Here is a 15526-nt window from a genome sequence, read left to right as displayed (position 1 = left end):
GGGAAAGTGAAAACTCATCACAACACTGATCATAGAGGGGATCTAAAGTGTTGGTGCCGATCAACAATGGGACACCACTGTTTGACCGGAGGTCAGGAACGATTAAAGCCAAGGTTGAAATTTCAGGCTCTGACTCAAGAAGGGCTCTAGGGAACTTGAGGTCAACCTCTATATAACCCAGGTAAGGCACAGGTTGGCCGTTTGCTCCCTCTACTTCAAGGATGTTGCTGATGGGCTTGATAGGATGATCAGATAGATGGGTCTGATAAAAGGACTGGGCCACCGTGGTGACCTGTGACCCTGTGTCTAGTAAACAACTACAGTCCACCCCATCCACATTTACATTGGCTGTACACTTGCTGCCTACAAGACGTTTTGGCAATTCCCTTTGTCGTTTGACTCTGTGGCTGTGAGTCATGGGTTTTTGTTCGCCTGTAGATGGGGGATATAGTGGTTTCTTGGCTTCCATTTTCCCCTCAACAGAAGCCTGTTCTAGTTTGACTGGCGAGTGGTGAGTGAACCATTCTGAGCTTCCCATGCACGCTGCTTCTCCCGGAGCTCTGCTCTCTTGGCCTGCACAAGGGTGGGATTGGGTATGTTATCACATGTAGATGCAATGTGCCCATCTTCACCACATTTGAAGCAATACCATGGCTTCGGTTTCACTGTCACAGTCATTTGCTGGAGTTGTCCTTCCGGCTGGGTATTTTTTGTCTTCTGTTTCTGTCTTACACTTACTGTTGTTTTCTTTTTCACAGGTTTCTCTGAACTACATGCACTGAGTTTTGCCACCTGAACCTGAAGTTCAGCAATCTGTTTCTGTATGTCTTTGGTCATGTTTAAGAAGGCATCCTCTGTATTCTGTGGCATGACAATATCCTCGTCGTAGGACATGTGTGCAGCGTGCATGTTTGACATGACTTTTGGCTTTGTGAACCCAAGGTGCTGCTTCATTCTGCTGGTTTTGTTAGCCTGTTTGTCCTCCTCAGTTCGCAGTAAGAGCAGAAGCTCTGCAAAAGATGGTGGCTTACTCCTGAGCTGTTCAAGCTGAAGACTGGTGATCAGAATACTATTCCAACATCCACGACAAAATTGCTTGAGACGTTGTTTGTCAGAGTCGCCGGCAGCGATTCCTCCTTTATTTACCACATATCTCAATGCTGTATGAAGTCGCTGCAGGTAATCAGACGCTTTCTCCCCAGCATTTTGATTGATGTTCAAGAATCGTGCAAAAAGCTCATCCCCATCTTCGACAGTGGCATAAGCAGAATCAAGTAAGTTCAGGTACTCTTTTGGTGAAGCTTGAGGCCCTAATGACTTGACTATGTTTGCAGCAGGGGCCGAAAGACTTTCAACAATTTTCCTCACCATTTGGGAGTCAGGGATAGATGGGTCATGCAAGCAGAACTCCACACTGTTGCGCCACGTGTCATAGTCGACTTCAAAGTTTGGCTGAGGATGTCGCCCAGAAAACTGTTTCAGTTTACAAGGAAATTGAATGTGAGATGAAACTTCACTGCTCTTGACAATGTGCTCAACCACAACACGCTGTACTTCTGGTGTGCTGAGTTGATCTGAAGCCAAGTGGAAAGTGCTGGTTCTTTCTCCTCTTGGAGAGAGAAAATCTCTGACCTCGATGCCAGTCTGGGGTTTGTAAGAGTCCTGACTCACTTCATTGGGGACACTGACAAAGCTAGGGCCTGCAGCTTGGATATCACTTTGTGTAAGGGGTGGCTCAATTTCCACAGGCTCTTCACTGACCTCAAGTGGGGTTTGAGTTCTAATGGATTTACTGATCCTAGCCAGCTCCTCACGAAGGATGTCTACAAACTCCCTGCCGCTCAACTTAGCTAAGTCTTTCAACACAGAAAGGTAAGTATTTGTTGCACTGGTGCCTGCATCACTTGTGTAAACGCTGGCAAGACTCTGAACATGGTGGATAACTTCAGGATTGGCAGTGCATGGTCTTCGGTAAGGTAAGATGTTGGCTTCAAGGTCTTTCACAGCGGTGCCATGTTCAAACTCTGCAATTGCCTGGGTCTCAGAGTCTGCGCTAGGTACTCTGATTATCCTAGCGATAGATCCATATTGCTTGAGTAAATCAAAGATTTCATTGTCAACCTCAGTGTTGGTTAACCCACTAACTAAAACAGCATTTGGGATTTTCACACTCTCTGTCAAAATAATATCCATGTTTAACCAAGGTAAAACTGAAATGTCAATAAACTTGAAAATGATATGGGTTAATACAACCAAAATACCTCAAATGTTGAATTCTCTTCCAAATACACTCGGTCACAGTCCAGTTACTCAAAAGATGTCCATTTAATTTGATTATGAATGTGAATTCATAAATTGCTCCTGGCTAGCTCGCCAAGTTTTACTGTGTAACCCACTTGACAGGTAAGTACACACTAGGTTCGCAGGGCAAAGTAATAAGAAGAGATTGGACACCGCAATGAGTAAAAGGAACACACAGGTAGATTTAAGCAAAACACTGTATTAACATATATAGAAAATAAACAGTTTACATACACTGCCGACAGTTACTTTTGTTCTTATTTGAAATGTCTTTTTTACCGGGTGCACCCTAAATAAAATAAAATGTTTTACCCAAAAGAAATAGTTCAATTCGAAAGTTCTTGGAAGTCCTTCCCCACAACCCTACCACTCTGGCAGGACAGAGAATGAAGAATGGAAAGGTTCCTCCTCAATCCAAAATGCTCACGCGGGTAGCTCGCCATCCCCCTCGTCAGGGAGAGAATCACTCCAAATCCACGGTCCAGGATCTCAGGGTATCAAAAAACCCAGCCTGTATAATATAACAGACTGATATAAATCTATTCAACCTTTCTTAACTGTACAGTTTAATTTTATCAATATCAATGTATAATGCAACTTTTCACTGTTAACTTGTTAAAAGATAACTGCTGCATCGCAATATTAACACATGAAATGTCCACTTCACTGTTTTGTAGTGAGAAAACCATTAATATAAGACCACTCACAGTTCACCATTAAATGCTCAGATTACTGATACCTCGTACCTATACACACCACAGCACAGTAATATACAGAATATATAGCTTCATAACCCATGAAACTCAGCTAAATGATGTCTTTCTCTGTTCATACAATGTAAATAACATGCACGCATACTCATTTTACACACATATTCCCGTTTCCTTTACTATCATTAGAAAAATACCACAACACTGTGACTTTATGTTCCCACTCGGTAGCTAACCCACCACGAGGCTAAGCTAATTCACAGAGCTATTTGCTAATACAGATAGTACTCACCGGGACAATAAAATAATAAAACAAACACAAGATGTTCCCAGGGTCGCTTCAGTGGTTCACCGGACTTTTCTCTGTTTACACAGTTCCTCCTTTTAACAATATAAAGTGTATTTTTTAAAGTTTCATCACTCCAAAACCTCTGTGTCTCAATTATCGTCCTGCTGCTCTCTGTGTATTTTTCACACACTACCGCAGCGTCTCTAACGTGAAGGAGGCGGGACATGCGTTGCCTTAACCAATAGCAACTCAGCTAAACTGAAATGAACCAATGAAATCAATTTGAAAAGTTTTTCTTCACAGGACCATCTACTGAATCAAAAAGACCTCTGAGATCAAATGAAATGATCAATGAAATGAAGAATAAAATAAAGAATGTAGTTATGAATTAAATAATAAATGTATAAATTAAATAAAAATAATTCTCAATGAAAGAACATATTTCTAACATATTTCTCATATTTGTAACACTTTCTTCCAACATATTTAGTAACAGTTGGGTTTCTTTTTCCAACAGGTTACATTTCTAACACGTGACTGACGTGAAACTGGAAGAACTCAAATATCTCTGGATGAAGAAGAGGAGCCGTACTCGTAGAAGACGAAGACGTCAACTTGGAAACACAAGGAGATTCCAGAGCGTTTGGTGATGAGGGCCGACGTCGGTGTGGATGAGCTGTAAACAACAACACTGATCTTTCCACAGCAGGATTTATAAGTCATGTCCGGCCTCCTGCTGCTCCACCTGTTCTTCATATGTGAAAGTCAAACTCCAGAAAATGTCCAGACACTGTTTTACAGAGTTCATGAAAACAGCTTGAAAGTCCTTGTGTCCTCGGGGTTCAGTTGTTTGTAATATGTAACTTCACCACTAGATGTCTCTAAATATCTTTCTGGACATGTTCAGGAGTCACGTGAACAAGTGGACTACGTTCACATGTACGACACCTGGAGACGTCACTAACTCCTTCACAGTGAACCTGTAACTTAACATAACTTAACATAACCATGGCTATCATGGAGATATGTGTTTTGGCTCCGCCCCTCGTCTGAATGTCCCCACATGTTCCTGTTGCTGTGAACGAGTCGGACCCAGACAATCTCCTGCTGCTGCTTCAGCTCCAGAACATGTCCGACCCACTTGTCAGAACATGTTCCACAGTTGATGTGTGAAAGGGCGAGCAGTTCTATGATCATGTTTTCTTGAAGTGGTGATGATCTGAGCAGCAGTTTGACCAGTTGAAAGTGGTGCAGGGAGCCTGAGGAACACGTGTGTACAGGGCGGGACAGAGATCTAGTGGTGAAAAGATAAAGGCATGGACGACCCCGTGTCAGTCCTGAAACCAGAGGAAGGGTTTCATGTTGGAAATTAACCCAAAGTGGAAGAAACAGGGCTGAAGAACATGGTCCTAAAAATAAAAGACATCAAATATAATCAATTTGGACTCTGGACCCTGAGCCCATTCCCAGAACACCAACGTAGCACGCTGTCATGTGGTCAGTCCACAGGACCACCGGGACAAGTCCTAGTTAGCTTCCACAGAAACATTACATGTACACATTGTCCAGCATTGGATTGTTTCTCTGTCAGTAAAACTTCAGTCACATTGAGCCTGATTCTACAAACATCTCTCAGCTCAGTATCAGTGTTCACAGTTAGGAACACATGTTCTGACCTTTGACCTTAAAGCTCCAGTGTGGAAGATTCAGGTGAAAGGATCCATTGTTAGAAACTGAATAGAAAAGAATCCTAGAGATGTTTTCACTAGTTTCATCTGAATTGTACAAATTGTTGTTTTCTTTACTTAGAATGAGCCATTTATATTTAAATACTTTATATTTACATATTGTATAGTTACATACTATATAAATAAATACTATATATTTAAATACTTTATATTGACAGACTTTAGAATTAAATACTTTATATTAAAATATATACATTATATTTAGACTGAACCTTTAACATTAAAACATGATGTCTGACCTCAGAGTCTCCAGTCGACAGGTTGGACTCTGTAGAAAACCACACAGCTCCTTTACTCCTGAGTCCTGCAAGTAGTTCCAGCTCAGATCCAGTTCTCTCAGATGAGAGGGGTTTGACCTCAGAGCTGAAGCCAGAGAAGAACAGCTGATCTCTGACAGACTGCATCCCCACAACCTGAATAAAGAAATAAGAATATTTGAATGTGTCCTCCTGTTGTTGTGGATCGTCATCATGTCAACACAGACTCTCAACATGCTGCTGACCTCAGTCCAGTCTGTGACCTGAAGATAAATATCAGATCAGACATGTTGGACCATTGTTTCATTCATCAGCTTCTTCTCTGTGTGTTGGTCACTGAGCAGGTTTGTGTAATTAAACACTGTTTAAAGTAAGGATGGCTCCTGACAGTCACTTCCTGTTTGTTTCTATACTTATCAACTGTCCAACGTGTTTCAATAACAATTTGTCTTATTTTGAAAACCTGAGGAGGACGAGTGCTCGGCCTCAGTCCACATGTTATTTACTGACACTTTCTTAGTGATCAGGAGCAGGTGAGTGCAGGTGAATGGAGTTGATGAGGTGGACGTGACTGACAGGCTGGGTGAGTGACAGATGACTGAGGGACAGTGAGCAGAGCAGAACTGAGACAATTTAAATAAATAATGACCCAATGAGAAAGAAAGTCTGAAAAGTGAAGAAGGATTCAAGGACCTCAGAGTCTCCAGTTGACAGTTTGGATTCTTCAGTCCAGAACACAGCAGCTTCACTCTTGATTCCTGCAGGATGTTCTGACTCAGATCCAGTTCTCTCAGAAGTGAGCGTTTTGACTTCAGAGCTGAGGCCACGTGTTCACAGTGAGTCTCTGAGAGTTCACCATCACCGAGTCTGTAATTAAAGAAAATATCTGTTAAAATAAACTCAGAAAACACAACATTCATACAAAACGTGATCATGTGACTCTCACCCTGGTAAATCTCCTCTTTGCCTCATGAACATGTTAAAAACTCCTCAAGAGAATCCTTCAGATTTGTTCAAGCGTTAATTCAGACTAACAGAGGAACTCATAAGATCAGTAGGTTAAAGGGCAAGGTCACACCATGTTCATGGCCTGTTGAAGTCATGAAAAACGCAGGGTGGGAAATCACACACACACACACTGATATCTTCCAAAAAAAAAACTAGGAGGCTCACACTCATATTTATGTATTTTGTAATTTATATTAAAGGCTGAATGCACAAGCATAAATATACACAAAGAAATGCAGTTGTGCAACTTTATCTGTTCAATGCACAATATTCACATTAATATTAATTCATATTTACAGCATCTGTTCAATCTTTATCTTTTCAGTTCAACAATATTCTGCAGAGTTCTGCTACTGCAGCACAATGTGTTTTACAAAGGCTTTGAGTTGAATATGGTCATAATTATGAATATAACCTTGTACATAAGTACATATTGACCATACGTTCTCTAGCTGTCAGTCACTCACTTCCATTGTGTGTGATAAGGAATGATCTCTGTCTGTAGGAGTGAGACATGTGACCTCAGGAGGCCTCAAGTAGTTTGGATGCAAGTTTCAGTCACCACTCGATTATTCAGCCAGTTGCAGCCATTTTTATTTCTTAATTAAATTTCTTTGTATTTGTGTTATTAATAATACAGTTCATGGTTAAAGTGTAAAATATCAAGTCTCAGTTACATTTCTTTGCCGTAAAGGTTTGATAACGACATCATAGGAATCATCGTCAAATCTTTTACATAAATTTATTGGCAGTTATATCGGTATCAGATTTTCTTTCACTTTAATATCAATATGGTTTTTTAACGAACTCTCAGAAACTGAAGCTTTAGGATGTGTCTGCTGATGCAGCTGAGATGAAGCTGTTAGAGCAACGTGACCAGAATAAAGTAGTTTACAGCATCTCCATGACAACAGGGTTATTCTTTAGAGCAGAATATTGTAATTCTCAGTTCAGAATAAACAGTAAACTTACCTTAAATGTATCCTCTGAAGCATCTGATTGTGGATGATCGGTTTTGGGTTTGTTCAAAAGAAATAATCATTAGAAGAAACATCACATAATAAATGAACAGCAGAATTATTGTAAGTATTAATATTTACCTTTAGTCTTATAAAGTAGAAGAATCCTCCAGCTCCTAATGCTACAAACACAACGAGGACTCCGACCACAACTGCTGCAACTGAACCTGAAAAACATTGTAATTCAGAGAATATAACTGTAGCATCAAGAAAGTGCAGTGATGTGTCTTCAGTGTAAAGTGTAGTGTGTGTGTGTGTGTGTGTGTGTGTGTGTGTGTGTGGCCTCCTCGTTCCTGTTCTCCTGACAACATGTGGACATGATGCTCCTGATGAGCTGGAGGACGGAGCCCTGGGGGATCTGCTCCACCAGGAGGAACCAGGACTCACTGCACGAGCCTCAGGTCTGACAGTCGCTCTGAGGATTTCATCAATCAGTTCTCGTCTCATGGGATCTTACCTTTCTCTATCGTCACGTAGCTGTTGATGAAGTGCGTCTCCTCTTCACTACTGAGTTCACAGGTGAACGTTCCCTGGTGATCTGAAGATAAGTGGTGCAGCGTGAGGCTGCCTGACGCTGACACATCCTCCACCTGCTGCCTCCACTGCTCTGAGACGCTGTGGAGGCCGTCCAACCCGGTCTGGTTCACAATGATCTGCCTGTGGTTGAATTTCCACACCCAGTGTGTCAGTGGTTTGGTGTTTGGAGCAGTGCAGTGGATTGTTGTTGTTGTTTTAAACGGTGACACACGGACGGAAGCTGAAAAGAAAAGGGATCAAATAATATCATCGTTGTCGGAATGTGGTTTCAGGCTCTGATGAGACTTTCTGAACATTTTCTATCATCAGAATGATTCATGTGGAGGAGGGTGTGGCCTTGGAATGATGAACTGAACTAGAAGGTCACTCAGTGGAGCTCATATCTCCTCCAAGGCCCCCGGCGCTCCAACCCCGCCCACTCACTCGGAGAGACCCATCTGAATCTTAAGAAACCTTAACTACACACGCACACACACACACACACACACACACACACACACACACACACACACACACACACACACACACACTCGCCCGCTCCTGGTATTTCATGATGGCCTGATACGGTGATGATTTAAAAAATGTACGTGACGTTCACTCACGTTCATCGTTACGTTCACATTAATAATATGAAAACTGATTCGTTAAGTTCAGCGTTCGCTAAACATATGCACAACACTGTACTGTACAGCCACTGCAGAGGGGCCGAAGAGCCGCGGGTGGCCGAACCCTGTGTGGAACCGAATTTCTATGGTGTATTGGACGTTTCTGTGGCAGCAGTGTCCATCACTTTTAGCTGTCCCCTGGAAACACTTCCGTTGTGTTGTGGCCTCTTCTTGCTGCGCGTTTGGCTTCTTGCTGCGCGTTTGGCTTTTTGCAGCTCATTCCAGTATTTGCAGCGCTTTTCTCTTTGTGCAGCGCGTTGCTGTAATGTGTTGTGTTGTGTTGTGAAATTGATGAAAATGTTTTTTTACTTTGCTGGTGTTTTGTCAACTTGCATGTGTTTTCTTAAGTTGCCGTTCGTTGAGCTTTCAGGGCCACTGTAGATTTCCCTGCGAATACCTGATGAAGGTGAAAAAACAATCTGACAAATTTACACGACTGATATTTATGAGTGTGTGAAATTTGGTGCAGATCTTGGGCCTGGTGAATTTCAATGTGGTTTCATAAGGAGACTGGTGGGCCTTGTTGAGGTCTGAGCTCTACTGAGTGACCTGTGGCCCACGTTCCATCCTCACAACTAGTTTAGTGGAAATCTGTTCAGCAGACAAAGAAACAAACAAAGTCAAGATTGAGAATCATCATTGATATAAAATGTAAGTTATCTGTAGTAGCAGATATAAATATGCAGCAGTAGGTGAAACAAGCAAAGGTTCAGTTCCATAGAGCAGATTCAACGTACTGGGTTGATACCACACCGCGCTCCTCCTGCCATGGTGAGTGCTGATGCTGCAGATCAGAACAGTGTCTCTGTCTGACAGTGTCAGTGTGCTGCTGATCTCATAGAGCTGCTGCTCCGTCTCCTTCACTGTGGTTTGGTTCTGAAGGGTCAAGTTGGACGGAGGCCTGGTGGACCAGGTGAGCTGCGGCTCGGGGTAGATCCCCTCTGAGCGGCAGGTGAAGCTGTCCTCCACCTGCTCAATGTCCACGTGACGCACCGGAGCTGCAACACAACATTTCTCTTTAACAACTCATTGATCATCTTTGCCTCATGCACTGTGGAGCTATTCATTAATTTGACATATTGTGCTTATTATTTAACACGTCACACATGAGCCATTATGTGTTGCTGCTGACATCAGCTGTCTCTCAATTCAGGGGCTGCATTTGAAGACAGCTCCAACGAGTGGATCCGTCCCCGTCCAACCTGTCCCAGGATTCATTGAACTTTAGTGACTAACATTTTTCAAAGAGGTAATGGTGCCGGCAAGCAACGAGACGTCCAATTCTTCAGTATCAGCTTCAACTCAACCCAACAGTACACATGTTAAACATGGTAACAGCAATAAGAGACAAATATCATTTCTAGTATTTGTGTTCTGTTTTCACTGTGAGTTTCTTTACCATCTGCTCTCAGGTTGATAAATGACGACTTGCCGGCTCCAGTGATGGTGTTGGTGTAGCACTCGTATTTGCCCAGGTCCTGAAGCTGCAGCCCCGTCAGCTTGATCGAGGCATTTCCGCTGGAGATCTGATCTGTGAACAGCGATGTCCGGTTTGTAAAGCGCTCGCTCTGGCGTGCAAACTGGTCTCTGGCACTGTAGTAGGAGTGGACACGAGTGTTTCCTGGTTCCACCTGCATCCAGTAAATTTCTGGGTCTGGACCAGGTTGAAAGCTGCAGGGTAAGATGCAGCTCTCCTCTAAAACACAGGAGACCTCATCATCTGTGAGACACCGGGTAAAAAAACAACCAGTTCAGGATCAACTGTGGTGAATAGAAGCTTTTTTCAAAGTGCAATTAGAGCATTTGCTCACAGACGGATTGTGAATGTAAATCTCCTGATGGAACTGTCTGTCTGTTTGGCTGTTGACAGTTAACATACAGTAGTTTATCTGAGCTGCTTTCACAAAAACAACCTCCTGCCACACGAGGCATTCGAATGTGTAACGTACATTTACTGTCAAACCAAAGATATGAACTAAAAGAGGCTCAGATTCACACCAAGTTGGAAAAGTTGTGTGTTGATCACAGAAATGTTCATTTTGAAAATTTACTCTGAGATTCAGCAAAATCTGAACATTCTTTACGATGAGAAGAATTCAGTATCTGGAAATTTTGACGTAAAGAAAGATTAATTTTTTTAGAATCCTGTGTGTGTGTGTGTGTGTGTGTGTGTGTGTGTGTGTGTGTGTGTGTGTGTGTGTGTGTATGTGTGTGCGTGTGTGTGTGTGTGTGTTTCATGCGCACACCCACTTTGTAAAGAAACCCTCTGTATAAACCTCTGGTATAATCGCAGCTCAGCTGCAGAACCGGTTGATCATCACTCAGTGTGAATGTAAGCTAATTTATTTTGTTGCCTTATTGTGAAGGTTTTATCAGGGAATTTGTGTTTTCTGTCATCCTGAGCAGTGTACCGGTATGGGACCTTTATTGTGAAGGGTCACCAACGGAAGTGGGTGTTGTTTTGATTGAGCTTTTGTGACGTGGAACATTAACAACATGTCTCAGATATCAGTGTTTTCGTGTAGATTCCTGCATTTTTAACTAAATAATAACTCGTGAAAAATACTGTAGAATAATATGCTGCTTAAATTCTCCGGATTGGATCACAGACAGTAAATAAAGACGGACAGCTCCCTAAAAGTCAATCAATCAAATTTGATTTGTAGAGCCCATATTCACAAATCTAAATTTGTCTCATAGAACTTAACAAGGTGAGACATCCTCTGTTCTTAACTCTCAACAAGAGTAAAAATACATAAAACAAACGTAGAAACCTCAGAGAGCCACATGTGAGGATCTGTCCCAGGACGGACAGACGTGCTAAAGATCCTGAGTGTAACCTCTTTATATACAGTGGATATAAAACTTCTACACAGCCATGTTAAAATGCCAGGTTTGTGTGATGTAATGTAAACATTATTTTGTATCCTTCTCCTGACTGATACCTTTCAACAATGAGATCCCTCTGATGCTTTGGAAGGTCTCTGTGAACCAGAGCTTTTCCTGTAAGATGTAAATAAGAAAAAAAACGAAAAATCCTCCTAGAACATCTGAACTTTATTTGGGATTAATCAGAGTCACTGAAAATGATGGCAGGTGTGTACTGATTATTATTTAACATGAGTTTGAATGTGATTGATTAATTCCCAGTTATCAGAGGGTGTGCACACTTAAGCCAACCACAATATTTAACTTTTTATTTTCCCCCCTTAAAAGATTTCTTTTTTTTTTCCAATTGAATTGTTCATGTTATCGCATTAAAGGTTGGAAAAGCTCTGAACTGATTTATCTTGTTAACATTTTTTAACATCACAAAAACCTACCATTTGAGCAGAAGTGTGTAGACTTTTCATATCCACTGTACAGTCAATGTTCTACACATAAACGCTGGTCTGCTTTTATTTTGATATGTGCAAAGGCAGCAATGCAATCATTTATCTTTATGACATTAATTTAAATTGTGTTGAAAGTTATTTTTCAGTCGCGCGGAACGCGGAGAAACTCAGAGAGACCTGAACAAAACTGGTTTGTTAACATGGGCGCGGATCGGCTGGCTTTTCATTTCCACGTTCATGTGGGATGACATCATTATCAGATTACAGAGCTGATATTTCGACCGACACACACACACACACACACACACACACACACACACACACACACACACACACACACACACACACTTTAAAAATCCAACTCAGGTCTGTTGACGATGAAGTTTCAATGAAGAATAAAATAACCCAACATCTGGTGTGAACTGTTTCACCTCCAGCTCAGTGAGAACATGTTTCTCTATGTTGTTATAAACCTTCACAATCATTTCTCATGTTTCCTGCTTCGTCTGATGGAAACCAACATGTCTGTACAAAGTACTACGTTCAGACAGAACCTGTGATTTCTGAGTAAGATCAGACTTCACGTACCTGCTGTGGTGAAAGTCCACATAATGAGGATCCACACAACCAGAGACTTGAACGCAGACATCTGTCTTTCATTCTGTGAGAACTGAATGTGGATCAATGGAAGAAGAGACGAGTTAACAGCTGGTTGGACTCATGACACCGAGTCAGAGCAGCTGAGGTTCAGACTCTGCAGCTCCGATCTCTGCAGAGTTCAGACTGTAGACTCAACGACTCTAAGTTCCATTGTGAACATAATACAAACTGAAAGTGACTCTGTACAGAGCTCCACCCACCGTTAAGAAAACAAGAGCTTACTCACCGAACAACTGGAAACTGTAGAACAGGCCTGAAACCTGGTGAACTCCTAATAACCGAAGCTAAAGTAATAAAGACAAACGAACAGTAAACGAGTCAAAAGCTTCTCCAGCGACTGATCCCGACACGATCACAGTGGATGAGAGAAGAGAGAGAACACGGTGTAAATAAATAACTTAATAATAACTAACACATGATCTTCAGTTCGTCTCCTAAATCAACCCAATGAATATAAAATGAAACAAATGAACGTGAACTAGTTCATTTTAAGTGTAAACTGGCACAACACTGAGTATAACTATATACATTACTTTATACTTATAACTTTATAAGCTGTGTTATCAAATATATTTTGTGGCTCCAGACAAGTTTTATTTGGGGGAAGAGGAGAAATGGCTCTTTTAATAGTAAAGGTTGCTGAACCCTGATCTAGACAAATCATTGCTCAGGTCACAGAAGTTCGACGTCATACTAAAGTCTGATGATCAACCACAGTTTACAATTACAAACATGGACATTTAAATATGAATGAAAACTCTAACAGACAGTTAGAACACCATTGTTCTCTCTTTCATCAGCTGTAAGAAGTAGAAAGTGAAAGTCTGATTCAAGTCGCCTCATGTGACACATCCACAACCTCTTAAAAAAAAACTGACTTAGTCTTTTGAAACTTCTGCTTTAATAAAATAAAATACTTTCTATCATTGCTGCACCATACATTGTTTTTCCCTTTTGTTTAACCAGCAGATCACCACAACAAATAATTCCTCTTCTCCCATTTCCTCAGTTCCTCCACAGAGGCAGAGGAGGATGAAGAGCAGGAGGCAGAATTCATGAATCATTTTGGGTCCTGGTCCAATTCGGGCTCTAGAAAGAAAACAACACAATAAGAACATTCATTTATCCTATTTTAGTTTGATACTGTATGTGTTGTGCAGTGAAAGGGACATTTCCTTCCGGGACCTGACACTACGGTGGCCCTGAGGGTAAAACACACTAATATTTCCCAAAGCACTACAGGGACTGACTCTCTCCCTCCATGTGTCTCTCACCGGTGAAGGTGAACTGAGGGAAGCTGCTCAGGTCTCCTCCTCCATAAAGTCTCTGGAGCTTTGCTGTCTCCTCTGACAGGTGACGCTCATAATCGGACTCCTCCTCCACTGGTCCTCCACTCGACCTGAGAGGAGACAACAGGATTCATAGCTGTTCATGTACGGTTTTAACAATGTGGTACAATTACTTATTTAACATTTAAATAAGCAGGACATCTACATCCTACATTTTCTCTCTCCGAGACAGATCTGATCAAATTCAAATAATTTAATATTATTATAAAATATATGATACAAAAGTTATTTTGTGTGTTTACCTGCGCAGGTTATTGTATTCTCTGATCTTCTCCAGGAAAAGTCTCTGGACTGGATCCAACTCCTAATCACACACGTGAAAACATTCAAGTTAAAAACGTCTTTTCAAGGATCAAATTACTCAGATAGACACAAGTGCAAGTTGCACTGAATATAAAACTGTGTGTCATGTCTGTGTGTTCAGATTTAATATTTGATGCAAAATAACTAGTACTTCTATCTTCCAACCTTTCATCTTTACTTCTCCCGATAGTTAAACTTACCATCTGTGAGTCAATCTAGACCAGGGGTCAGCAACCCGCGGCTCTGGAGCTCAGGAAGTGTTGGAACAATCAGTGACCACTCGGGGGAGCCAGAGGAGAAGACATCTGCAGATTCTTTCGATTTCAGGGGATTAATGGAAGCTTGGAACTGCAGGTGGCGCTAGAGGACAAGATAGAAGTCACCAAAGTCATGAGCAGAAGTCCTGATGAATAAAACCCTAAATGTGTCACATACAGAAAGATACCACACAGATTTATAAAAATACATTTAAAAAAAACATTAAATGTGCCAAAACAGTAGATGAAGTAAAGTTTCATAAAATTATGTTCAAATACAAAATAGTACCAGATATAAAATACAAATCCTCTTCTTCATCCTGAGGTATTTGTTTGTCTTTCTGTCTCAGACAGCATTTCCTTCTTTTCATGGTTTGTGTTCTCATCACTTTCTTCATTGTCTGAGCTGTAAACAAAGTTAAGAAAATTCAGAGCTGCTGAAATCTTAATCTCCTGGATTTGTATTCTTCATCAGTCATAAACACAAACTGCAGAAGATGTGAAACTATCAAACATCAGGACATTTTTTTTTCTCTTAATTTTATTGAATCCATTGAACTTCTTTTTTTATATCATGCATTTCTTTGTGCTTTTGCTTTTGCTCCACAAACCTGAAACAAGCGTCTCCTCCAGGAAATGAAAGAAATAATAGATGAAATTATTTCATATGTTCACAGACACATCTGCTTCATGTTCGCTGATATAGAAACTTTCATTTTACAGAATGAACGATACTAATAGATGTTACATTTTACATAAAAACTATTTTCTTAATAATACAGTTCATGGTTAAACTGTAAAATATCAAGTCACAGTCTCGAGGCGACAACGACCTGAAAACTTTGATTCATTGTTAAAAACACAAAAGCGTTGGGTGAACGCTCCAACTCGTCTCTTAAAGACAGAAATCAGACGGAGACACTTTCCCGTCCTCATTTCCACACTCACTCAGTCTTGTGATATCCTATAGTTTTTTCCTTGTCAATCATCAGATAAAAACTCTTTTCTCTTCTCACTCCTCTGCTGCTGAAGCCTCGAAAATCTTTAAGAACAAATAACACAAATAAATGTTCTCATTTAAGAAATGT

The 15526-nt window shown here is 41.1% G+C and overlaps 2 protein-coding genes and 1 long non-coding RNA gene across 4 annotated transcripts in view; all 3 read right to left on the bottom strand.

The window, feature by feature from the left end:
• Positions 1-15526, bottom strand: part of LOC128453930 (protein NLRC5) — a 359511-nt gene that overhangs the window by 90550 nt on the left and 253435 nt on the right. The window lies entirely within an intron of this gene.
• LOC128453939 (uncharacterized) lies at positions 2481-4704 on the bottom strand. The gene is made up of 2 exons (XR_008341572.1): positions 3304-4704; positions 2481-2812 (listed from the first exon to the last, which is right to left on the bottom strand). It is a non-coding gene; the product is annotated as an uncharacterized LOC128453939 (long non-coding RNA).
• The window catches only part of LOC128453932 (poliovirus receptor), a 214067-nt gene continuing 213257 nt past the window's right edge, over positions 14717-15526 (bottom strand). For both annotated transcript variants that reach the window (XM_053437074.1, XM_053437075.1), the window contains one exon: positions 14717-14844. In XM_053437074.1, coding sequence (XP_053293049.1) covers positions 14754-14844 — 91 coding nt within the window. In that variant the 3' untranslated portion in view covers positions 14717-14753. The remainder of the gene's footprint in view (positions 14845-15526) is intronic.

This window comes from Pleuronectes platessa, chromosome 12 (assembly GCF_947347685.1).
Source record: "Pleuronectes platessa chromosome 12, fPlePla1.1, whole genome shotgun sequence".
NCBI lineage: Eukaryota > Metazoa > Chordata > Actinopteri > Pleuronectiformes > Pleuronectidae > Pleuronectes > Pleuronectes platessa.
Note: the sequence above shows the minus strand (reverse complement) of the source record. Positions and strands in the feature narration are given on the sequence as shown.